The sequence below is a fragment of the Staurois parvus genome, unplaced genomic scaffold (assembly GCF_062004578.1).
Source record: "Staurois parvus isolate SC_StPar_1 unplaced genomic scaffold, SC_StPar_1.0 ptg000145l, whole genome shotgun sequence".
In the NCBI taxonomy this organism is placed as follows: Eukaryota; Metazoa; Chordata; class Amphibia; order Anura; family Ranidae; genus Staurois; species Staurois parvus.
In genome coordinates this window covers 5,759,634-5,786,304 of record NW_028317941.1, presented here as the reverse complement: position 1 = coordinate 5,786,304, position 26,671 = coordinate 5,759,634, and the positions used below count along the sequence as shown (strand labels likewise).

At 40.2% G+C, this 26,671-nt stretch overlaps 1 protein-coding gene across 2 annotated transcripts in view; it reads right to left on the bottom strand.

Annotated features, from left to right (window-relative positions):
• Positions 1-26,671, bottom strand: part of RIMS3 (regulating synaptic membrane exocytosis 3) — a 184,017-nt gene that overhangs the window by 40,875 nt on the left and 116,471 nt on the right. For both annotated transcript variants that reach the window (XM_089673875.1, XM_089673874.1), the window contains exon 3: positions 203-344. In XM_089673875.1, coding sequence (XP_089530001.1) covers positions 203-344 — 142 coding nt within the window. The remainder of the gene's footprint in view (positions 1-202; positions 345-26,671) is intronic.

The following is a 26,671-nucleotide window of genomic DNA, read 5'->3' as shown; positions in this document are numbered from 1 at the left end:
TAAAAAATGCATTCCAACATGCAGTGTATATATATACTGTATATATATAACAATTTTTTTTACATATATTTAATACGGCCACAATTGTAGTATTTCAAATATATGTCAATATATTTGGAAAGAATATTTTTAAAATATATTTTAAATATATTTTTCTTCCATGTGGGTGGTGAGGAGGTAAAGAAAGATAAATGCCACTTACGTGCCATCAGAACTGTTGCTGTTAGTGCTACCATCTGTAGATTCCCGGCTCCCTTGTCTTGTCACCCGGTTTCTCATTTCGACAGCAATACCCGTCTCTGTGCTGCGACGAATATTACTGCGCAGTTTCTTTGTTGTACCATCTGTAAATATCAAGAACAGTTATGGTAGTAATAGCATTTATCATATGGGTCATATAGAGGAGCATACAGCACCATATAGATTCAAAGAATTGATGAGAACATTTTTTAGGCATCCTTATAGATTGACAGTAACAGTTCATGTTATTGGGAATAAGACCCTGTAGAGGTGTAAGGATTTTAATACATGTTTGTAACAGGGTGTTACAAGTAAGGATGGGAAGGGGTTGAGGATATTTGGGTGCTGGTGATCACTCTGTACACAGAGCAGTTATAGGACTGCTGCTCTTGGGCACTAGAGGGAACCCTGCAGAGGATTGGCTTTTCCTCTGCAATGGGATCCAGGTGGCCATTTTGGAGAAGCCAATGCCTATTGTAGGCACTGAGTTCACAAGATTTTGGGAGGCCATTTTGGCACAGATGTAATATATAAATATCACGTACTGCAATTCATAGAGCTTTGCATGGGAAGAGAGCGAGAAGGCAGCAACTGACATGTAAGTCAGAGAGAAACACATATGTGGAATACAGTTGTATCTGGACCTCTTAGCAGTTGTGTGGCATTTAAATTTCAGCTCTTCTTACATTACACTACAAGCCAGGGAGACTGTGGAGAAGTTCTGGGGTGCACAAGCCACTTGCCTAGGAACCAGATAATTTACACCTACATTAATGCCTTAAGATAACAATACCAGGGGAGTGTAACTGCGTGTCTAGTGCTGTCTTTCCACTTTCCTCAACTGAGAGAGAAACACATGACTGACCCTTCTGGGAAGTGGGGCTGTCCCCTGATGACTATAACGTCTGTGATTACCCATGCTGACAGGGCCTTTACTTATTGCTAAAAAGTTTTTGGAGGACAGACAGAATGGAAATGTTACTCTTTAAGAGAGCTACTGAGCACCTGTGTCAATGTGAGCACCTAGAAGTTGTGAACGTTTTTTATTCTATTGAGACATGCCTTAAGCTCCCATTTTGGAAATCTTTCTTATTAAAACAAGCTTGTGGACAAGTTGAAGTAAAACTGTTAAATTGCAATCTGAAACCCGACTGGGCATTTTGTGTCTGTAATGTGCTTGGATAAAGAGAGAGTGTGAATGCAAAATAGAGGACATTTTGGGCACCATTTCTGAGTCTAGTTGTACTCGTATCTACATGTATCTGTTGTTCTTTATGAGGTAATCTGAGAATTGAGCATAGCACTTATGGCATAGTCTACTTGCTCTTTTGAGGGATTGCATTGTGGAAGCCCCATGGCGAAGCAAGAGCAGCAATTGTCTGTATATGTATAGAGGAACTGTGCAAACCTGTAGAGCCTATACTGGGAAAAATAAGTTCACCCCCAGAGCCAGTATATGTTTTAAAGTTTGTGGAAGTGAGCCATGAAATGTGGGTTTTGGGTCTCTGACACAAAACTATGACTGAAACTTTCTGAAGGGTCCTTGCGGTTCTGAGACTTGGATGAACATGCTGTAAGGGGTGGTTACATGTGAGTAATTTACTAAAATACAAACATCTTTGTTGTTCTTGCACATGTGTACACAATATTTCTTTTTCTCTTCATTTTTCCAGCACTTTTTTTACTCTTTTTTCATATTGTTTTGGATCACTTTCGAAAAATTCCATGAAATTGTAGCAGAAAAGGGCTTAGTTTTTGAGTTATCGCTGAATTTAGAGCACCGTTATGTCATAGTGGTCCACTGATAATTGCTCTGCTTCTGGGCTCCAGGTGGAAGATTTTAGATTTAGCCACACATCACCTCTGCATGGAGAAAGAACTACATTTTCCATGATGCTAACAGAAATGTAGGACATGATGGGTTCATGTGTGGGTGGAGGTGAGCACAGAACTCATGGCTGTGGGTGTGTGTGCAGGAGGTGGTGAGGCTGAATGTTGGTACAGTGAGCAGATAAGACCAGGAGTCTCAGACTCCTGGGTCCACCCACTACACTGAGTTGGGCATAATTATGTCACTGCACACTGTCAAAAATACTTCAGGGAAGTTACAAAAACGGTGGTCACGGCGATAGAGGATGTAACACCCACCAGTCGGTGCCCTTTGCAGCACTAAAGAAATAATGGCTTTATCACTACCTGGATAACTATCAATGGAAAGAAGAAAAATGTATTTAAGGTATAAATGGACTTTTACACTAATGCATTAAGATTTCTTGTGCTTCCTGGAGTTATACTTTAAGAAAGCAGTCACAGCCTGAGAAGAAAAGTCTGCCCATTGCCAGTATGCTTCAGAGATGGACCATTGCTTGCTGCATGGTCTCTTATTGTGGCAAGGGGAAGATATTTCTACTTGGGCTGTGGCTGATTTCAATCATTTTGTTTAAATAAAAATTAATACATTTTGTTTAATAATGCCAAGAACACGTGACAACATAAATCCATATACAATTACAACTGTGTTGCTACACTTACTTCAACATAAATATCTAGCAATTGTCACTATATAATATAATTTCATTATCTTTGCACTTTCTGATGACGATCCATTGATCAAAACTGGTCAAAGTTTGAAGACGCAACGTCTGCTGACGTCATTTCCGCCCTTTGGTACGCATGTTGGAACACTGCGGCCATCTTGGTTCCTATTCACAGGCAGCAAGGCTGAATACACTGAGTGTTATAGGCACTTTGTGAGTTTTATCCTTATAATTTCTCCCCATCGTTAAAGTTTTTTATGGTTTTACACTATGGGATGTTTGCTTTTGTTTCTGTTTACATGCTGAAACTTGGTTTACTGCCTGAGAGGAGAGGAGAAAGTTTAGAAAGGCTCTTTTGAAACTACACTGTCATTTTTATCCACGCTGGTCATCATCCTATTGGTTACTATCAGCCAGATCGCATGATTCTCAGGAATGAATATTGATGCCATTCTTGCCATCACGCATTGGGCTAGTCCCAAACCAAGCACTTAAGACCAAGCTAGAGATAGGTGGTCCACGGCTAATGGTGAGTGCACATCCATTTGGGGCACTGATTGAGCAAAGAGGAGCACCTGTCATTTTTTGCACGAAGTTCACCAATTAGTATACAACACTTTGGCACTTTATCTTTCCGAATTTGGACTGAATGTTCCAATTATTCACTTTGTATATGTGAAGCGTTATTACTCATGTATTGTCAAAATTAATGCACTTAATTAATGCGCGGTCCACATGGTATTTTGTTTGTTTTTGTGTTATTGGTTCACAAATTAGGACTGCAGCGTATACTTATCAAAGTTGCATGAATATTTATTCTTAAGCGCAACAGCACTATATTTTAATTTCATTATCTTAACACAAATCAGAAGATGTATCACATGACAAAATGTTGTTTTTGTTGTTGTGTACAGCAATAACATATAAAGGTAAATGGCTTCTGAATCACTTAGTGATTATCCATGAATACATAAACAGTTTGCACATTCAAATCATTTAGTATTACTTGAGATATTTGTGAAGCACCAGGAAGAGGAGGATGATACTTCCACCCTCTGAGGTCTGCCTGAGAGTCTCAGGCAGCTGTCTCGCTGGATAGTTATCTCATTTCATAAACTGGGAAGATATTAGTGTAACTGGAATCCATTAGTGTTTAAGTGCTTATTTAAGACAAATCAGTGTTGGGTCTTTTCAGGGCACAGTCTGAGGAATTATCCTTGCAAGGGTTCGTGCCAATATGAAGTAGCATTTTAGCAGCAAAACTGAAGAGTGGTGCTAAGCGAGTTGAAAAATAAGGTTGTACATTATTATTATAATGCATTAAGAAACTATACAGAACAAATCCAGCTGCATGTGGATCAGCTACCACTAGTCATATCAGCAGTATAATCCTAAGTACAAGTATGCCTTTGCTCTAAATATCCTTCATTAAGTCTTGCATATTCTCATTTCAAGATCAACAAACAACCATGTAATTATTAAAAGAAATATAGCTTAGAAACTAAGCTGCACAGAAATGTGGCCCAATCAACGGGGCTGAATTAACTATTAGTCACGGTAGACTTGTGCCTGTAGGAAGCAGAGCAAAGGGGTATGTTTTCTTTGTACTGTTATTAACCATACTTTTTTCTATCATTAGTAAACATACAGTCCTCTTACAGCCCTGTAAATTAAACGGTTGAAAAAAAGCACACTGAAATGCTACTACTAAGGACCTTGTGTAGGGACCTTGTCCTACAGAGTAGCATCCTTAGCCAAACTTTAGTGTTGCTGAGCTGCAGTCAACCTGAGCTCTAACTGTAGTAGTTCTGTTTCCGTTGTACAGTGAAGGAAATAAGTATTTGATCCCCTGCTGATTTTGAATGTTTGCCCACTCACAAAGAAATGATCAGTGGATGGGTGTTCCAGCATGACAATGACCCAAAACACATGGCCAAGGCAACAAAGGAGTGGCTCAAGAAGAAGCATATTAAGGTCCTGGAGTGGCTTAGCCAGTCTCCAGACCTTAATCCGATTGAAAATCTCTGGAGGGAGCTGAAAGTTCGAGTTGCCAAACATCAGCCACCAAACCTTAATGACTTGGAGAGGATCTGCCAAGAGGAGTGGGCCAAAATCCCTCCTGAGATGTGTGCAAACCTGGTGGCCAGCTACAGGAAACGTCTGACCTCTGTGATTGCCAACAAGGGAATTGCCACCAAGTACTAAGTCATGTTTTGTGAAGGGAATCAAATACTTATTTCCCTCATAGACGTGCAAATCAGTGCATAATTTGTTAGACATGCATTTCTTTTGAATTTTTTGTTGCTATTCTGTCTCTCAGTGTTACAATACACCTACCATTTGATTTTTAGACTGATCATTTCTTTGTGAGTGGGCAAACATTCAAAATCAGCAGATGATCAAATACTTATTACCTTCACTGTAGTTTACCTATGCTAAGATTATTGTTTGCTTTTGCCTGTTGTTGGGGAGTGTTCCTGGCAATTATGTAAGAAGACACAATAATTCTCAGTTAAGATTATTTATGTGTCCATGACCAAATGGTAGGAGGTTTATTGCTGGTGGTGCATGCTGGGGAAGGACATAAATACAGGAGTGACCTTTTGGAAGCTCTCTTGCTTCCTGGGCTGCTGTCATGAGAGGAGGCTGTGTGTTCAAGGTTAGTGCCATCTAGCCCTGCTGCCTGGGGAGGGCCTTTGCCAAAGGGGAGAGGTCTTGGTCTGAGTACTAGGAGTGAAGCACCAGGGGGAAATTCACTGCTGAATAGTGTCTGGAACAGTTGGGTAGAAGGGCCTACCAGTGGACTCATTGCAGGGAGTTTTAGAGGCTCATCCAGCGGATACGTGTGTTGCCCTAAAGCTGCACAACAGTATGATAAGCACAGAGTGCCTGTTCCAGCTTAAAGGCCCTGTTTCTGTGTTGACTGTATATAGAGACAGAAGTTAGCATTTCTTGTTGCTTTTGAGTATATTGTACCTAAACGCTGTTAAATTTAATGTTTTCTGTAGTGACTGGTGCCCAGTTTCATCCATCCAAAGAGTCAAGAATTCCCCCTTTAGGTGAAATGCTAGCCCTCTACACAATTGTCTAGGGGTAAGTGGGGTACTAAACCTATACACCTGGCTTGGATACTGTAATACCATATTGCCCTTGTAGAAGTGAATAATTATACATAGTTAATTTTTGGGACAGTGCTGTAGATAGTAAGTATGGACTGCCAAACTATTAGACAACATTGAGCATACGGAGTGTGTAACCTGTCTGGAATAAATATATACACAATCTGTACATACAATGAATCTCACAAATAGCTCTATTTTGTGGAATTCGCCAATTTGTACATATAATTAGGAGGGGCCATAGCAAACGAAGGCTTTTTCTTTGTAATGAAGTAAAGATTTGTATTTCTCAAATGCTGATATGCAAGTATATTAAAATATTAACCTGCCCGCAATTTATCCATTATTATATATGTGCTCCTACTATGAAGGCTCTCAAAAGTTACAGAGATAGGACTGTAGATAATACTGGGGTACAGGGGAGGACTGGCAACTCATGGGGCCCCTGGGCAATAGGGTATCATGGCGCCCCTGTGTTCTCATCCACAGCCAAAAAAGCCTATGAAAAATGAAAGATACCAGGGGCATCTCATGGGGCCCCCTACTGACCCCAGGCCCTCGGGCAGTGCCCGAGTGCTCGAATGGTCAGTCCGCCCCTGCTGGGGTGCTATACCAGTTATAGGTTGGGGCAGTTGCCATTTTGTTTGTACCGTTGGTAATTTGGTGAGGGGCGCACTGGACACATTTGCTGCCATTGTGCAATATGCAGTGTGCCCCTGTGCCTTTAAGGAGTGATGGGCTCCCTTTAGGCATACCTGCCCTCAATCTATCCATTATTATATATGTGCTCCTACTATGGAGGCTCTCAAACTTTATAGAGTTAGGACTGCAGATAATACTAGGGTGCCGTGAAGTGGCTCTGCAGTTTATGCATGTATTTGCAAATGTATGCAAACTAAATCCGTTTTTACCGCGAACTGTTAGACAGGACAATTTGGTTTGTTGCAGGTTGGCTGGTAAGTTAAGCTGGGAATTTATCATTGTTGTTGTTTGACATGCATTGCCCTTCCATGCGCTCTTTGCTGTGAAGGCTAGTTATAGGTTGGGGCAGTTGCTGTTTGTATGTTACCAACCAACAGTATAGCAGCAAGGTTATAAAAACCATGCTAGCCAAAGTTATCAGAAAAATGCAGAGTAGTACAAAGCAGCAGCTTTTTGCAGAACATTATTGTGTTACATCATAGCATCCACTCACCTATTCCACATTGGCCATGCATAACACTACGGTTTAGCTTTCCAAAGCATTCCAATTTAAAAAAGACACAATAGCACAACCCAAGTTCAAATACGGTTTATTTCACCCAGTATGAGGTACTGGGCTCTGAAGTCATGGTGCCACTTCATTTTTGGCCTGGAGAATACCCCTGCAGTCTTTCTGGGGAACTCTAGTGTATAGGTGCCAAACAGCCATTTGTCAAAATCTTCTCTGCTGGGACAGTGCATGTGCTCTGCAATCATATGTTGGATGGTTTGTGGCGCCTAACAGGGTATGATCAAGGGCATATTCACTGTAAGGGCCATTATCAACGCTCACTTTGTTTGTATCAAAACTGCTTTATGCTCATACAAGTCAATGGGAATACAAGAGCAGCTTGAAACTGGTCAGTTTAATGGCAAGTCAAACACACCTGGAATGAGTTCTCAGAGGTCTCAAGAATGTCTTGCTGGCCAAAAACAAATCTTTCCTCCACTCTACCCCCACTTCATTCAACTACAACTGGCAGTTGAACAAAGTTTCAGGGGATAAAGGCAAGCTATATACTGTATATGCTGCAGGGTAGAGGGGATTAAAATAAACATGTGCTTTACCTGCATAGCCAAACACAGGTTTACATAAAGTTTGCCATACATGTTAAAAATCTTAAAGTACAATCTCTGTACAATCTCATATAGATTTACCAGAACAGGGAAAGGTGAGGTCCTACCTAAACATTCAATTTATATCCAATCTGACAGGCCCCATTGCACTACATTGTTGTTGGTAGGCCTAAAGGAGATGGATGGGACAGTTACACTGTAACTCAAGTGGTCAGATAAATGGACATTAGACCCACACAAACAGGGGCTGCCAAATAGATATTTGATAAGAACCATGTGAATGGCTATGTACAGAACATGACCCTTAAGATCTGCAGGACCTCTATTGCAGTATATATTGTGGTGAACTTGCACTTTAAAAATGTTTAACTATAGAAGTGTTCTGTTTCTTTGTGAGACATTTGATTCAAGTAATAAAAATGTAACGTTAGATGAAAGAAAGTTTCTTTAGTTGCATTACTAATGAAAGGTGCACTGATGGCATCAATAGATTTGAATTGGCAACACCCCTTATGAGGACGTATTTGCATATGAAACACGTCAAGGAGGAGCCTTTGTACGCTGTGACGTCACGCCGCTGGATCACGGGGGTCTGGCGGCCATCTTCCCACTCTAGCTGGTCAGTTTATACAGAAGTATGGATGCTGCTTAATCAGGTTTCTTACATGATTTTAGGATTTATTTGCAACATTTTGCTCATGTATGTGTAGTACTTGTGATACCTTTTACTTTAATCATTTATAAGTTTAATAAATATGGTTATATACTACACTATGGGCATCCATCCTTTTTGCTCTGCACCGAGCAATTAAATCCATCCAGGATCCCAGGGGGTTTACCAGGACCATATAGGGGAAGCCTATGACCAGATCCTATTGCAGTATATCCACCTAAGGACGCTTTTGAGTGACATCTCCAGTACCACATCTGCAGAGGAGAGGATCTCGTCCCAGGCTGTACCTTAAAGGGAACCTCCGCTTCTGGCATATCTGATTTATGCGCATTAAGATTGCGCTTCTGGTTAGTGGGCAATCTTTCCATTGGTCGTACGTCACCGGATTCTTTTGATTTACATCGGGATATAGAAGTTCTGTCCATCATTAATCAGTGGGGACTGTCACCGTCACCTGAGCAATATATCACCATCTTTGGCACCCTAATTTATTGATTACTTATTGCTTTTTACTTAGGACGACTGTTTACTTGTTTTATTATATCTCAATTCAGTTTATGAGTACTATCTGCAATTTATTAGTCATAGCGCTGCACTTGTTTTTTACATTGCTTGTTTGAGAAGGTTTGTGGTTCCTTTTTGGTGCACTAGCTGCTATCGTACCGCTCGCTGTATCTCTATTTTTCTTATCTATAGATTTGAATTCATAGCTGATTAGAATTGCATAACAATAACTGAACAATCCATGGAAGATTCCAATGAAACAAAAGCAAACACAAAAACACCAATTCTGGTCTTAGATTTTGTTTCAGATTTCATCCGTCAGGTCAACAAAATTTACCATAAAGTACAGTAGTACTAGTATTGGTAACAATCATTTAAAATCACATACAATCAGGCAGAGCCACATAATTTTACAGTTGTTAGGAAATGTTCTTATTCTGACAGAATATAACATAACATGCACAAATCCTGCAAATCCTCAAATCCTCAATGTTACGCCAGGCTGTAGTGATGGGAGAAGCTTGCCATGCTTGTCCGCCCCTTCTGCCTTTAACACATTTCCATTGGCCTTTGACAATGATGGGCTGCCTCACTGGCCACAATAAATGTGTGGGAAAGAGCTTTTCCCATTAGATTGGCTTGACATTTGTGCACAATGGCAGGCACGTTGAGTCTGCAGGTGTGTGATCTCTACATGTCTGCACTTTAAAACTTTCCCTCACTTCCATGTCCCTCTGTTTTTGGCTTTCAGAAGGTGGCACTTCTGGGTATGGGAGAATGTAACTCGCCCCCCTTTCTCCAATGTGAGATGCTTGGTGATTGGCTGCTCAGGCCCCCTCCACAGTCACACAGAGGCAGAACAGACTCCTCAACTCTGTGTGAGCTCCAAGTTGTGACTTAGAGCTTACAGAGTTTATTCTCCCCTCTCTCAGCAGCTTTCAGAGAAGGGGAAAAAATAGAAAGAATGTGCAGCTGGTGCTATTAGGCCTCTTGAACAGGAGGATAAAAAAAATGCCACGTTTTTAGCTGTCTTGAACATAGGTGCATAATGATCAGTAATACAGCACTGAGTACAAAGCCGTGAAATAAAAATAGAAAATGTTACATCTGAGTGCAGTAATTTATGTGCATGTATAAATCTCCTAGATTGTAAGCTCCAAGGAGCAGGGCCCTCTTATCCCTCTTGTATTGAACTGTATTGTTGCTGTATTGTCTCCTGTTATATTGTAAAGCGCTGAGCAAACTGTTGGCGCTATATAAATCCTGTATAATAATAATAATAATAATAATAATAATGTATGTGCAATACTGGCAAACTTCAAGAGGATGCAGAAGACTTTAATGCATGTATATGCATACTCACGTTCACACGCATTTACACAAGAGCTTTATGGAACATTTTACTCAAGATCTTTCTTTCAACAAGATCTAGAGTATAGTCATCAGTAAATTAATACATTTGTGTGCAATTGGCCTTAAAGTAAATCTGTAGTTTTGGTCTGCATGGGCAAAGCAGTTTCACTTTAAGCTACCTACAGACATTAGTGAGCATACTAGAAACATGCAATCTCAATTTGAGTAATATGCGAGTCTATGGGGTAGATTTACTAAAATTGGTACATTCAAAATCCGGTGCAGCTGTGCATGGTAGTCAATCAGCTTTTAACTTCAGTTTGTTCAATTAAGCTTTGGTAATAAATTCTGGAACCTGAATGGTTTCTATGCAGAGTCGCACCAGATTTTGCACTCTCCAGTTTTTGTAAATTAACCCCCATGTCTTTGATCAGCCTGAGTGAAAAATGTGTCATCAGATCGGGTCCTTGATCTGACTGTAGCTTGTGGATTGAATGTAGACACATCTAGTACACTTGTATACATTTTACGATTATTAGCAGCATCATCTTACCACTTTGTCATGCTGATTAAAAACATAGACCCACATCCTTACAGAATGAGAAAAAGAATGAGAAAACTGCTAACTTGGAGCATATGATAAATTATTTACCGTTTTCTATTTATTGATATCACCTTCAATCATAAAAGACATCGTATGGAGACCCTTCTTGGGGGTATAGAAGAATAAAATGTGAAATTGTGACTACTTGGTACTCTAAAAAACAATCCTTTCTCAGAACTCATGTAAAACAGACAAATTGTGTGTTAAAAATAAACATTCTATTTATATAGCAAGCTTCTGAAGCCTCCGGTGCATCTTCACTTGGCCTGACAGCCAATACGAGCTTGGAGATCCTGTCTCCATGGAGACACAGCTCTCTAGATTACATCCAGTAAAGGTAATTATATCTTCTTACAGATGGGGACAGTGGTGCACAAGTGATGTTAAGCTAACCCATCAGAAGCAAGATGTTCAGTAATATTGTTTCCAAGTGTCTGACACAGAGAAGTCCTAATAAAGACAGAAACAGCATGTTTATGAAACCTCTGTTAACCCAAGTGCTGCTGCAGTACAAATCCATATTCAATGTTTCTGTCACTTTGGATCCATTTTAATTGTTCCGGTCGTGAACACCTTCCTGGATCTCCTTTAAATTGGTTAATTTTAAAGGGTTAGTCAGTATTAGGCTGATTCCTCCAGTATCAACTGGGACAACTGGACTCCCAGCCTCACTGTGCACAGAGAGTTTCAAGCTCAGGGACAAGAATCTAAGTACCAGCAGACTGAGGGTGGACATCACTGGGACAGGTTAACTTTGTGGTTAATCCCTGGCACATATAGTATAAATGGTAAACGCCACATGTTTTATCAGAAACACACACTGTTTTCAGCATCTGTTGTAATAATTCTAACCTTTAATAAGTGTCTGTGACACTCACTGCAATGCCCAGGCAGGAATGTAACAGAGTTTAAAAAATGGTAGCTTTTAGCTTTTTGCAATAATTTCTTTAATTTTGGGCTAGAGCATTTGGAGACAAAGATGAAAGAAAAGTAAAACAATGCAAGCAAATATCTGCAGAAAAAGTTACCGCATAAATGATAATTGGCAAAAGTAAAATAAATGCACTTCAAAATAAAAAAAAAAACATTTAAATTGTCATTAAACCCCCAAATGTTTATTTCCCTTTAGGTTCTGTAACATAAGCTTTGAAATCTACATTTTCTACAGTTGTAAATACCTGGTTGATTTTGCCACTTCCTTTTACTTCTTTATTATTGTTTGCCATGCAATAGTGGGCAATGCAAATGCTCTGAATCTGTGGTCATAGAAAGGCTCTTATTTCTTTGTTTCCTCTGCAAGCCACCCCTGACTCTTTTTGTCAGCTTTAGGGGCAACTTCAGTATTTAGATTGTCTGCATTATGCTCTGCAGGATGTCCTCCCTGTCTCCTCTACTCCACTGCACAAGATCATGCGAGGTGGATCTAGCAAGGATGATTGATAGAGGATTTTTTTTTTCCCTGCTAGTTGCCTCGTGTGACATACATTATATAAACTTGAGGGGCATATTCTATGGTGTGACTGGAAGCAGCTTATCCAGAAATAAATTTTAGTAAAAAGAGTATTTTATATACTCAAAGTCTTTTCGATTTTTTTTTTTAATCAGAAAGTTTTTTTGCTTTTTTTGTAAATTGGTACTCTGGGTTTACTAACACTACAAACACAATGGGATTTATTTACTAAAGCTGGTTCACTCAGAATCTCAAGCACTTCTCCATGAAAACCAATCAGCTTCCAGGTTTTATTGCTAAAGCCTAACTGAACAAGCTGAGTTTAGAAGCTGATTGGCTACCATGCGCAGATGCACAAGATTCTGAGTGAACCAGTTTAGCAAATCTCCCTCAATGTTTGCCTTGTCTTTGGTTTCATGCAGAGTCCAATCCACTGCAGAGGATCCTATCTGCTGGATTAGCATCACTGGCTCTTAGCATTCTTGCATAGTTTTGATGGAGACAAGAATTCCAGCCTTCCAATTACAGTCTTCTTTTCAAGTCCCTGAAGAAGGCATTTGCAGAATTACCATACCCAATCAAGGGTTCTGAAGAATATGCTGAAGGAATGTTGAAGTGTTATATTATGTTTTAGCAGACACTCCTTCAACACCAGTTATTCTAACTACTATATATCTATATTTCCATCTGACTATGTTTTACTGTCCGACAACCAAAATATTAATAGAATGAAATTACAATTTGATAGAAACCAAATATGATACTGATCTTATGCATATTCCTAGCAGAAGATGCAATTTGATTTATGCACCTACTGAACACTGCAGTACAGGCATATTTGATGTCTAACTGATGGGCATCGTCTCATACATTAGTGTAATCATTTTGTATGAATATAACTCTATCATAACAGAAATTATGTAAATTGTATATTGTTTGGCTCTGGGACTTCGATCTCAGGTCAAAACCAGATTCAGAAAAGTGTATTTCTTAACTAAACAGGTTTTACAACAAGTCATTTAATACAAGGCAGCATCAAGAGGCTTTCCAGACTGCTAAGTACTGTTAATAAAACTGCTAGAAGCTTAACAACTTCCTGTTAGCCTGGGACTGTTTCCTCTTAATTGTGTTCTAACTTGAATGTTTTCACAGATGCCTAGTGAATTTGGAGAAATTAAGGTGGCATTGTTCTAAAACTTCCCCATTCTTCCCACTCAGTTATGGGTTTGGTAGACCTCATTACTGTCACATGAATCACCTATCAATTGATATATAGTTCTTGGGGACTCTGGTGGAGGAGTCACTAAGTTCACAACTCCACCCATGTGATATATTCATTATGGGGAGAATTTGCAATCTTCCATTTTGTTTTTTGTTAATGCTGTATTATAGAAATTGAAGGGAGACAATGGAGACTTCTTTTGCTGCAAAAATACCAATACATGTCTTTAAGGCTAGATAAGTATAGCTAGGATTTCAGTGGGAAGATCTCACCACTCACATCACCAGAATAAATACAAAATCAGTTATGTGAAAAGGCAATGTAACCATGACCAAACAAAAAGCACTGGTTACACTGAACCTATGAGAAAAAAAATTAAAATAGAAAACAAAACATATACAGGGAATTTAACCTCTTCAATACTGAGCACCTTTACCCCCTTCCTGCCCAGGTCAATTTTCAGCTTTCAGCATTGTTGCACTTTGAATGACAATTGTGAGGTCATGCAACACTGTACCCATAAAAATAATTTGCATTTTTTTTCACACAAATAGAGCTTTATTTAATCATCACTGAGTTTTTAATTTTTTGCTAAATAAACAAAAAAAAACCCCTGAAACTTTTGAAAAAAACAGCGTATTTTTCTTTGTTTCTGTTATAAACTTTTGAAAATAAATAACTTTTTTTCATAAATTTAGGTCAAAATGTATTCTGTTACATTTCTTTGGTGAAAATAACCCAAATAAGGGTATATTATTTAGTCCATAGGAAAGTTTTATAGAGTCCACAAACTATGGTGTATATATATCTGACAATCGAATCAAATGTAATAATACTCAGAATAGCTATTCATCCTGTATAATGTACAAAAGCAATTCTTCGTGTCAGTGTTAGTAGAGGATTCTTGCTTTGGCTTACACAGAAAGCTTCACATCTGCTTCCCATAATTGGAGAAAGGGTATACACTGTCTGCAGGGAAGAACAGACATTCATACATGACGTTATTGTACTCACTCTGCTTTTTCACCCAATCTTCTTTTGCCCCCTCTACCTCCCCTCACACACATATTCTACTTCTGCTGCCTCCTCTTCCCCCTCAAATCCTTGATCTGGTGCCACACACCACACTGTTGCCAGTTATCTCCTTAATGCTCCTCCTTAATGCTTGTCCACAGTGCAGAAGTGCTCTATATAGCAGGAGCCCCTCTCCTCTGTTTTAATATCTGTTTTAGTATTCGGTGTCCTGCTTTCCTCCTCCAATCTTTCAGCTCTTTTTCATTTGTCCATAATACAAAAAAAAATCAAATTTTCTACAAAATACTGTTTAATGGGGAGCAATGATTTAAATAAAGACTACAGAACAACATTAAAAATGTAAAATTCAGAAAAATATGACAAAAGCTCTTTTGGCTATACTTCTTCGGTGGTTCATAGGAGTGCACTTACTTTTTTACTCTGTGATCCAAATTCAGCTGACAGCAGGCTAAAGCCTGCTGTTGGCTGACACCACAAAGCTGGTCCAGGCTCTGCAGAGACCCCCACAATATTTCAGGATCTGCCCAGATACCTCACCAGCAGCTGGCTCAGCCTCTCAGAGCACCACATAGAGCCTGAACCAGTCACTCCCACTACTTTCCCAGTCTGGCGATCCAGTGAATGTTGGAGGGGCAGAGCACAGAGCGGTTCCAAGAGCTGAGCAATCAGTGATCTTTGATCGCTCAATTCTCAGGGTAGAGCTGGTGGTGGACAGCTGTATCATTGGATCCATGCTGCAGCCATCCAGGTGAGTATAAATGTTTGGTTTATTTAGTTTCCTGCACTTCTCTTTTAAATAACGTGCTTGGGGGGTACCTATATTCTTCTTGTGCAGTGGTGTATCTGTATAATGTATAAAACCTACTGCAGCAAAACTGACATTTATAAATGCCATTTAGGCTGGCCATTGGCAGATCATTAGCCAGCGGGGTAACTGGAAAAAAAACCAAAACAAATGGATTCCCCCATCCACACCAGGGAGGAGGATGGAGGAATCCTCCCTGCTGTGACATTGTATTCTGCCAGTGGGACTCCCCCTCTGTCAGAATACACTGATCAGCAGCTGCAGCCAGCTGATTGAGAAACATTTTCCAACATTTCTGTTTGATAGAAGACTAACATTTGACTTTTGTCAAGCAGGAACAGTTAGACATGTATGCCTCTGCTGAACAGGTCAAAATTCAATCCATCTATATTCAGTTTTAGCTTTCCGGTAAATGAAATTCCATGTTTGTAAACAAAGTGGCCAGGGATTTCATTCGTCCATTCCAATCCTAAATTAGGGTCTGGTATAAATGTTAATAGAGGAGCTCACAAAAAAAAAAAAAAAAACAGTTTGAGGTTTTGCAAACAAATTTAGTTTAGCAGTCTGCCAAACCTCAGAACAAGCAAAATTCATCCAAAACTAGCAGCTATCCCTAGTAATGGATCAGGACAAACAGGTGTGTGTTTTTAATTTAACTATTTTGGCAATAAACTCTCTGTGCGAAACTCAACCAATTCACTGTTTTTAGAGCTGAAACCTAATTTATTGTTTACTTATGAATCATTGAAGCATGAAAAGAGCAAACCATGGCAATCAGGCTTTAATTCCTTTGCAAATTCTTGATAAGGTTTGCTAATTTCCCTTGAAGAGGGAATATATGGCCTGTCCTTCCCTTTTTTGAAATGGCTATTGTTCTTGTACATGCTAAATCATTTCACTTAGGCCTCGTAAACATGGATGGTGGCAAGCTAAAAATATTCTGGGAGAACAATTCTGGGCCTTTTCCCATGCAGACATAGGTGCAGTATACAGCCTGCAGCACAAGTAAATGACAGTACACGGCTGTACTCTTGTGTATGACGATGCTTTAGTGCATCATTCAATTGATGCCAATTACAAATCAAATGAATTTGGTAAAGACTCTATAGGATCGGGAATTATGGGCACCGAAGTGTTGCTCCACATCCACACACAATCTCCCAGCTCATCAATATCACTAGCATCTGCTAGTAGTTGATAAGGCTCAAGTTGACTAATGTAAAGTAGTTGCCTTTTTGTTCCACACAATATAACAGAGATAGCTGTAGGGAGATGTCAAAAATCATGCTGTAAATAAGCTTTAATTGGCCTCCCCACTAAAGGAGGGGAACCTAAGCTAGCGGCTTATGCCGATGCCTTAATTTTCTTTGTGAAATCCCCTCTGATTTCCCTACTCACCCTTTTGGCTGAACTACATAAATACAGAGCCCTGTTGAATTTTACAGTTAATTACTTCAAAATCGAGGCTATGGGTAGAAATCATTCCCAACCTAAAGACTCAAAGACCCTAAAGACCCCTTTTAGCTTTAAATAGATGGACTCCCAAATTCGGTATCTGGGGACAAGTATACCAAACAGCTTGCACTGCTTAAATTTAGTCCACTTGTTTGCATGTTTAAAGGATAAGTTCACCTTTGGGAACATGTTACATGTTCCACCCATTTTTAGGGTGGAACATGTAACATGTTCCCATAGCTGCAGCTGCTGCCCTCTGCCCCCCCTCCCTCTGACAGATATTATGGGGAGAAGTCGCCCTGTACTATCTGTCAAATTTGAAAACAGCCTGGCTGTGCGGGGCTCCGCCCACATGGCCGCATCATTCATTCACAAACTTCCGTAAATGAATGAACTGCAAGTCCCTACAGCCTTAGCGGTTGTCGGCTTGAAATTTTCAGTGAACTACCACGGTGCTGTGGAGTGCTGTGGTAGTTCATTGAAAATTCTTGTCAGAATATTTGCTTGACCGTAGATCGCAAGCAGATATTTTGACAGGTCTGCAGGAGACAAAAAAAAATAAATGCACATTTTTTTTACCTGCAAAAAAATGTGCATTTATTATTCTTGTCTAAAATGTGAACTTATCCTTTAAACCAGTGTTGTCCATAGTTTGTGAGTCCACAGAACCCTGAAAAAAAATGTAATCATCGTGGAACCCCACCCCTCCCCCAGAGTGAAAACATTATTATTATTATTATACAGGATTTATATAGCGCCAACAGTTTGCTCAGTGTTTATAATATAACTGGAGACAATACAGCAACACTACAGTTCAATACAAGAGGGATAGGAGCGCCCTGCTCCTGGGAGCTTTCAATCTAGGAGACATTATTAAATGCAATCAGTAATATTTATTCAGGTACATTTTTTAAGACTTAAGACTAACAACTTTTATTATAATACTAGTATAATGGAAATTTAAATTGAAAATGGCGTCCAGAAATATAGAAACATCAATTCTATCATAGCATGTCATGAACTTGATTATATGAGAATTGTAGTGTAAGACTTGTAGTATGCTATGAGCGCCACAGCCATACATACATACATACATAAGAAACCATTTATGAATATTAAAATTTAATGGAAAGCGTGAGCTTGCTTGCAATCACAGATCAAACTTATTCAAGGCTTGCTGCAGGACAAGCTCACATGCATTTCTTCATTGATTATTTGAAGTCTCTCTCGTTTCTTCGACTTCATTTCCGTTAATACTGAAAACCCCTGCTCGCAAAGGTATGAGCTACCATACGGCAACAGCCATTTAATTGCTTCCATGCTAAGCAGCGGATATTGAGCTTCCAAACATATCCAGAATTCTGAGAGCTCTTTCTAAGCAAAGACATTTTTATACACCAGATCATTTCTCAAATCTATGAGCTTCTGACTCGAAAAAAATTATTTCATGTTTGACAAAAGGATTGAGCACCCACTCGATTCAGGAGACATCCAGGTTTGGGAAATATTTCTGGAAAGAAAGTTTTGAATATTTCCAAATTCTTTCTGCGGAACCCTTGGAGCTTCTTGCAGAACCCACTTTGGACAACACTGCTTTAAACAATGACTTTCTGGTACAATTGCTTAGCTGGATTGCTCAGTCCCACTAGAGAACATTTTGTTTGTACAAGAACTTACTTGGCCTAAGGCTTTGCAAACCTCCATCTAATTATTCAGTGGCTCCAGTTCCTTATTTGCTGCTGGCCTTTGATGAAAGGTCTGCCTTCTTCAATGGTGCAGTACTTTAGGCCCTTGCCTTTGCTACTCTGACATGGCCTTGCTTTACACCACTTCCTCTATCCTACTCTGTCCAGACTCTCAAAAGTTCTTTGCAACTCACACCTGTGGCATCCTGGCACCTTCACAGGGCTGAGATTGAGTTCTATAGTCACTTTTGCATCAGTTGTTTTCTTATTTCAGATCACAATCCTGCACAATATCCTTTTGTCTCTTTTGGTCAGTTGACCATGTTGACCACACTTATGCTTATCAGACGACGTTTTCCAGTAACCTTTCTATGCCGTCATAGCCTTTGATACTGTACCTTGCGACACAGCAAATAAACTGATATCTTCAGTCACTAGGGAACCAGCTAAGCGGGCACCAACAATTTGCCCTCTTTGAAGCTCAGTAAGCTCTGACAGGACTCCATATTACTAGCAGCACATGATGAAAGTGAGGCTTCCCACTTGTTAGCTAGGTGTCTCTTCACACAGTAGAAGCAAAAGAAAGTTACGTCACTTCCCCTTTCAAGCCAAAACATGCTGGCACTTTCACACCTGCAAATCATGTACTGTTTTTTTTTCTGTCTAACCCCTGTATTTGCCATAATAAATGATAGATGCTAAATGACAGTAAAGTGAGGCAAAATCTAAATTGTCTCCATTGCTTTGGCTTTGCACATAGGGCATCAGTCTGCAGACTTGCACTCATGCCTTATAGAAAAAAAAGAGAGTAGTTATTGCCTTTGGATATGTGGTTTACTGTATGCACTCCCTCTCTTTCGTTCTCTGTCATATGAATCAACAAATAGACTTCTACAAAGTAACAATGTGCAATGTAAAAGGTATACTGAAATGAATTACGGAATAAACTCTAACTGTATTCAGATGATGAACATGACATTAATCCTGCTCTGCCCGATAGAAGCCCCTAGCTCTCTACAGGTTCCCTGGCAACCCCTTGATGATCCAGGTCACCAGGAGATAGTCCTCGTTAGTTCCTTTCATCAAATTCACATCTGTTTGATGCCTTCTGTTACCATAGCAACAACTGTCCTGCACCTTCTCTCTATCTCACTCTAACATGAAACTGCTCCTGGAGTGAAGGTATCACAGTTTCACAAAGAGGGGGAAGCAGAATGCAGCCATCGATGACAAACACTCTATTTAATCTGCTCATTTTATACACAGCTCCTCCTAACACATCCTAAAACATAAAATGCATTTATTGTCTCTAATATGACAGCAGAATCTCCCAGTACATGTGGGTTTGCTATTCTAAATATGTAAATATTTTAGCATACAAAGCTAAGAAAACAGCATATTAGCCAAGTCGGGGCTTAATTCACTGTGAAAACAATGACAGAGTGTTGGCTTGATTAATGCATACATGCATATAATTTATGCATAATTATGAAAACTCATGCAGTAATTATACAAATTTGCATGTTATAGTTACATGTATAAAATAATAATATATAATTTCAGCCACAAACAAGCAACTGGAGAAGCAATTTGGTGAATCTGGACATTTTTTGAAAACAAATTGCAGGCTTTTTCATTTCTGAGTAGATATATACACATGCATGCGATAAACCGTAACTGTAAATGGGGATGAGAGGGAGCAGCACTAAACCAACATTGTTCAAAGCTGGACAAACAGTATGAGACACTAAACTACTACATACTGTATATTTGATTATTTTATTTTATATATATATATATATATATATATATATATGCTGCACTTGATCAAATCCACAAATTAATGATACATTGTATTGCCAAAAGTATTGGGACACCCTTCCAAATCATTGGATTCAAGTATTCCAATCACCTCTATGGCCACAGGTATATAAAATCAAGCACCTAGGCATGCAGACTGCTTCATTCGTGAAATTTCCTTGCTACTAAATATTCCAGGGTCAACTGTTAGTGGTATTAAAACAAAGTGGAAGCAACTGGGAACAACAGCAACTCAGCTACAAAGTGGTAGACCACAAAAAATGACAGTGCGGGGTCAACGCATGCTGAATCGCACAGTGTGCAGAAGTCATCAGCTGGCTGCAGAATCCGTAGCTAAAAATCTCCAAACTTCATGTAGCCTTCAGAGTGGTTTATGGAATGGGTTTCCATGGCCAAGCAGCTGCATCCAAGCCTCACATCACCAAGAGCAATGCAAAGCGTTCTATACAGTGGTGTAAAGCACACCTCCACTGGATTATACAGCAGTAAAGACATGTTCTCTGGAGTGATGAATCACGCTTCTCTGTCTGGCAATCCAATGGACGTGTCTGGGTTTGGCAGTTGCCAGAAGAACAGTACTTGCCTGACTGCATTGCGCCAAGTGTAAAGTTTGCTGGAGGGGGGATTATGGTGTGGGGATGTTTTTCAGGGGTTGGGCTTGGCACCTTAGTTCTAGTGAAGGGAACTCTGAAGGTGTCAGCATACCAAGACACTTTGGACAATTTCATGCTCCCAACTTTGTGGTAACAGTTTGGGGATGGCCCTTCCTGTTCTGACATGACTGTGCACTAGAGCACAAAGCAAGGTCCATAAAGACATGGATGAGCAAGTTTGGGGTGGGGGAACTTGACTGTCCTGGCCTCAACCTGACAGAACACCTTTGGGATGAATTAAAGTGGAGATGCAAGGCAGGCCTTCTCATCCGACATCAGTGACTGACCTCACAAATGTGCTTCTGGAAGAATGGTCAAACATTCCCATAGACACACTCCTAAACCTTGTGGACAGCCTTGCCAGAAGATTATAGATGCAAAGGATGGGACAACCCAATATTGAACCATACTTACTAAGGCTGGGATGCCATTAAAGTTCATGTGCGTTTAAACGCAGGCGTCCGAATACTTTTGGCAATATAGTGTATGTCAAATGGCAAAACCTCAAAAGTAGTAAGTGAACAAAAATGAGTGCAAAAATCACAAACAAAAAAAATTGTAAAGATAAGAGAAAAGTGTCAATCTTCCATGTGAACAATTTCTCTATGTTCAGTGCACTCAGATCAACAAAATATTCGCACTTGTAGAGCACCCCCCTAGGAGCTGATGGTGAATGCAGTCCTATTTTCTCACTTAGAGAACACAGAGTCAGGCACCCAGCATTTTCCTCACTCTTTCAATACTCCAAAGAACAGTCTAGGTGTTTCTTTTTTGGGGGGGTTTATTGGGAATGATGAACTGTGATAGGGAGGAGCATGGGATACCCCAATAAACTGTAGAACTGAATAACTTGAGGACTCCTCCACTTTCTGGCTGCACAGTACAAAAAAGAATGTCCCACAGGATCTCTATGCTAATGGTGAATAGCGCTCCTTCCAGAGTTTAAAAGCTACACACTGTCACTAACGCTACACCACTGGAATCACTAACTCACATAGCCACAGGATCATTGATTGCCTCCTGTCGATATCCACCAGGCTCTCCCTTAGTGAGGGAGATGAAGACTCACACCACTATAGGACAGCTGGACTCTTTCCTGCAAACTTCCTTCTGGCTCTCTTCAGTGAGCTTCTCTAGACCCAACTTGATTCCTGGACTCAACCTTGTGAATAGCTCCAGCTAAGCTTAAGTGTATTCTTCTTCTTCTAGGAATCTGTGCCAGGGGCAGACGTGCACAGGGGTCTCCTTCAGCAGGAATGGACCAAGGAACTCTACACCCTGCTGTTCAGGCCTCAGACTATTTAAGGGCTCTCTCATCATCTGGGCACACCTACCCAGTGATTGGCTGGAGTCTCATAAATATTCAGGCTACATGCCCAGTTCTTCCTCCCACTCTAATTCTAGAATCCTCTACAAGACAGGGGGCATTAATAGAGCAGCATCATGTGAGACACTTAGCAGCCCTAATTAATTAACTGCTGCTCCTCTGATTACAGTGGAGCTAACTAAATTTACCTAGTAGCCCACTCTACTCTAGGAGGGTGCTACACACATGTATGAAAATATGCTCCCAAGCAGAAAGCCTTCACTGGCCCATCAAAGGTGTCTGCCCACCTCCTGACTTAACCTTAATAATAAAGGTCAAATAAGCATGTTGTACATACCAGGAATAGTTAGAATGCTGAACTCCTCCAGGATTAATAAAACACCGTTCAGGAAAATTCACCTCCCAAAATTCAGCCACATGGAGCAGCTTAGCTCATTCAGCCCAGAGGGATGTATCCACACATAAGCTCAAAAGCAAACAGAAATATTCATAGTGTTTTCTGCAAATACTTTAAGAATGAAAGTAATAAAATAACAGATCTGTAAGAGAAAATCACTACAAACGGCAGTCTAAGCGGCTGTACTGCACTGTAGTACAAACAATACACAGAAGGCTGCCATCTCAGAACATTGCTCCACACTCACAAATAGTCACCTCCTCAGTCCACCAAGCTCCGCCCAACTAGTTTTGTCATTTCTGACATCATCAGGGGCACCTGGTCTCTGACAGTCACCATGTAACCATTATGGGGTCTGCTGAGGAAGTCACCCTGTCCTGTAAGAAGCCTTCTCCTTTATGCACTGCAGTACTGTGTGTAATAATTGTGCTGCCTGTCTTCAATCTATTTATGATGAAAGCACTGGCAGAAGTTGTACATGCTTCAGTTATGAACAGATCAGTTAAAAAGTAGATAATGTTTGCTCAAATTAGGTGATAAAGTGAAAGGTTAACAAATCATAAAGTTTAATGCCTCTGGGATTTGCAGATTATCATGGTTTTGTAGATTTGCATGCCACCCATAGCCCATACAATAAGCTGCTTTTAAAATTTGCTTACATTTGCAAAACCTACCCAAAACCCATAGATATTGTTAAATCCTAACTGAAATGCAGTCTACAGAACATTAGTTTAAGCTTGCACTTTTGCAAGGCATTTAACAAACTCCAAGCAGCTTTCCTGCAGTCCTTTAACCACTTCAGCCCCGGAAGGTTTTCCCCCCTTCCTGACAAGGCCATTTTTTTGCTACTCGGTACTGTGCTATTTCAACTTGTAATTGCATGGTCATGAAATGCTGTACCCAAATGAAACTTAAGTACTTTTTTCCACACAAATAAAGCTTTCTTTTGGTGGTATTTGATCACCACTGGGTTTTTTATTTTTTGTGATATAAACAAAAAAAGACAGAATATTTTGAAAAAATAAATTGTTTTCTACTTTCTGTTATAAAAAATATCCAATGACTCAAATTTAGTCAAACATTTAGACCAAAATGTATTCTGCCACATGTCTTTGGTAAATAAAAATCACAATATGTGTATATTAATTGGTCTGTGTGAAAGTTATAGCATCTACAAACTATGGGGGGGGAAATGTCCCTTCCTGCTGCTTGTAGAAGCGATCCAGTGGCTAATGTGCCACTAGGATTGCTTTTACCTGAAAGCCGACTGCCAGCTGAAGAAAACGATACCAGGATTATGCATGTAGCGGCAGGCATCTTCCTGGTACAACCACTCAAAGTCCAGCGGCATACCAGTGCATTGTCGGTCTTTGTTGGGCATATCTGTAACAGCTGCGAACATGTGCATATGATGAATCTGGTTTATGGATGAATATGAACACAATTCATTCTTTTTTGTAATGCCCATGTTGAGGGTTAGGCCCAACAAAGTTTTAAATTTGGAAACCATCATAGGTTTCCATGTGAATTGTCTGGCAAGAGCAGAATTTTGGTGGGTGTCAATGTATTGCTGTGCATATAAATTGCCTTGGCCCACAATCAATTGCTACAAATCTTCAGTGCAAAACAGCGGAGGGGCTAAACACTAGTGCTGACAGCGAACAGGGCTGATCCTGCTAACACTGCGTTTTTGGGGACACTGTACAAAGTAGGCACTAGTAGAGTTTTGTTTGTGATCAATATATTGATCCATACAAACACTATGCTAGTAATGCTAGTAATGCTGGTGATCAGTGACCTATAGCTTGAGTGTGATAGTGTGCGGGCAATCTAACGCTAGCTGGGAGGGGAGCTAACTGACTCTGATGCTATATGATGTCGCTAGTGGCAGTAATACAGTGATCAGTGAAAAATTCTATATATTGACACTGTACTAATGGCACTGGCTAGGTGACGGGGTGCCCAAAGGGTTAATAGGGGCAAACAAAGCATTAAATGTGCTAATCTAACGTGTAAGTAGTGCTTTTACTCAGTGTGGTGTTCTCTCTTCTCTCCCTGGACCAAGGGGCACACGCATGCACGCTCACACCCGGAAATAGAAAGTGAAGTAAGGGTACATTGCTTTGCTCAGAGCTGCCGCTCATCAGCACATAGTGGGTGGGAGGTTGGCAAGTACTTAAAAAAAAAACCTTAATTTTTTTTAAATGTTCTCAATATTTTCATTTTTTTACATTATGTTTATTATTTAAAAAACAATACTTTCATCAGAATAGTTCAATGTTACCATAGTAATACTGTACTACTCCGGGGGATGATCAGGGATTTTTTTTTTTACACTTTGATTAGCAGAAGCAATACATTTTATTGCTCCTGCAATGGCAAAGCTTGGTTTGGACTGTCATGAATGGGTTAGGTTCATGATTGTTCAAAATACTAGTGATCTGTGATTGGCTACAGCTAATCACATGGTACAGGGAGCTGTGATTGACCCACGTACCATGTGAGAGCTGTGGACCAATCACTGTTCACTAGGAAGGGAAGCAAAGCTGTTATGAATCAGATTGATTCATAACAGCTTTGCTAACATTGTGATCATGTGATACATACTGATCACATGATCAACGGGTCCCAATTACTGGGATCTGCATTACGCTGTGTCCGGTGAACATAGCAGTTGCATGGGGGGCGTGCAGCGCCCTCCCTGTGCTAGTACAGCCTGAGCGATGTAACGGCCTGAGCGATGCCGCCCATCAGAAGTACATTGTGGGTGGGAGGTCATTAAGTGGTTCCCTATACTTTTGGTGCTTTTGGCAGTTGAGTGTCTACTGGTGTCCTTACCGCCAATGGAGGGCTATGGTCTCTGCATTGATCTTGCTGATGTCAGAGGACCTTAAACCACCAGAGCTTAGGGGAGAAGAGCAGGGAGAGGCCTGGGGTAATTGAGGACCAGGTACAGTAAGTATAACTGCTTTACCTAGTGCCCTAGACATAAACAAGCAGGTTAAACCTTCCCACTGTGGACACAGCCCCACTGTAAGGGAGGATTTTCCTGGAGTTCAGTTTTAAAGTACCCTCCAGCTCCATTCTAGGAATTTTGAATGCAGATCCCAATGGAAGTTTTGAATGTGGCTTCAAACAAGCATCTAAAGTTTCTAGAAGGCTTAGTAAGCTTCAAGCAGTATAAAAGCTTGACAAAATTTACAAAGAAAACCCAAAAAAACTTTTTCTAGGCTACAACTAGTAATATTCTTAAAGCAAAACTATAGGCAAACAAATAAATACACAGTTGAAAAAAAATTTTTTACCTGCTGTTCAGCCATTCTAGTGATTTACACATATATCTATACTGCACAACAAGGAAGGTGACATTTAGTTCAGAATTAAGCAATTTATCTTCCTTTGAATGAACAATAAATCAGCAGCATCAGTCTCAGGATCAAACCTAAAAGTAGCAGAGTCATCTTCTAAACTGGCAGAGGTATCACAAGAGTAACTTGTAGGCAGATTGCCTACAGCAGGTATTTAGTTATGGCTGTCCAGCCAGGAGAAGGGGTTAATCTTTATTTACCACCTTCCCTGGGCTAAGTTTGTAGGGTTTATCTGGGTCCAGCCCACCTGTCCTGTGTGTTTATATAAGGAGAGGGGATTGGATTCCAAGGGAAGTCTTCAGCTGAATTCTGCTCGGGGAACCTGCATGAATATTGTTATGTAGAAGGTCTGCTGGGACTTGTAATCGGTTCTGAAGACGCCTACATGTCAGGACCACCATGGACCACTACTATTTTGGACTTGCCACTATTGGGCTCTAACTATGCAGGTATGCAGAGGCAACCACAGTTAGAGTTAGACTGGAAAATATGCAATGCATACTTAAGCTGTTATGCTGACGTTTTCTCAGTAAAGCCTTTGAAACGTTGTCCTGCCTGGTCTGAAGTTATTCTAAAGGGGTATATGAAAGGAACCAGCACACTAC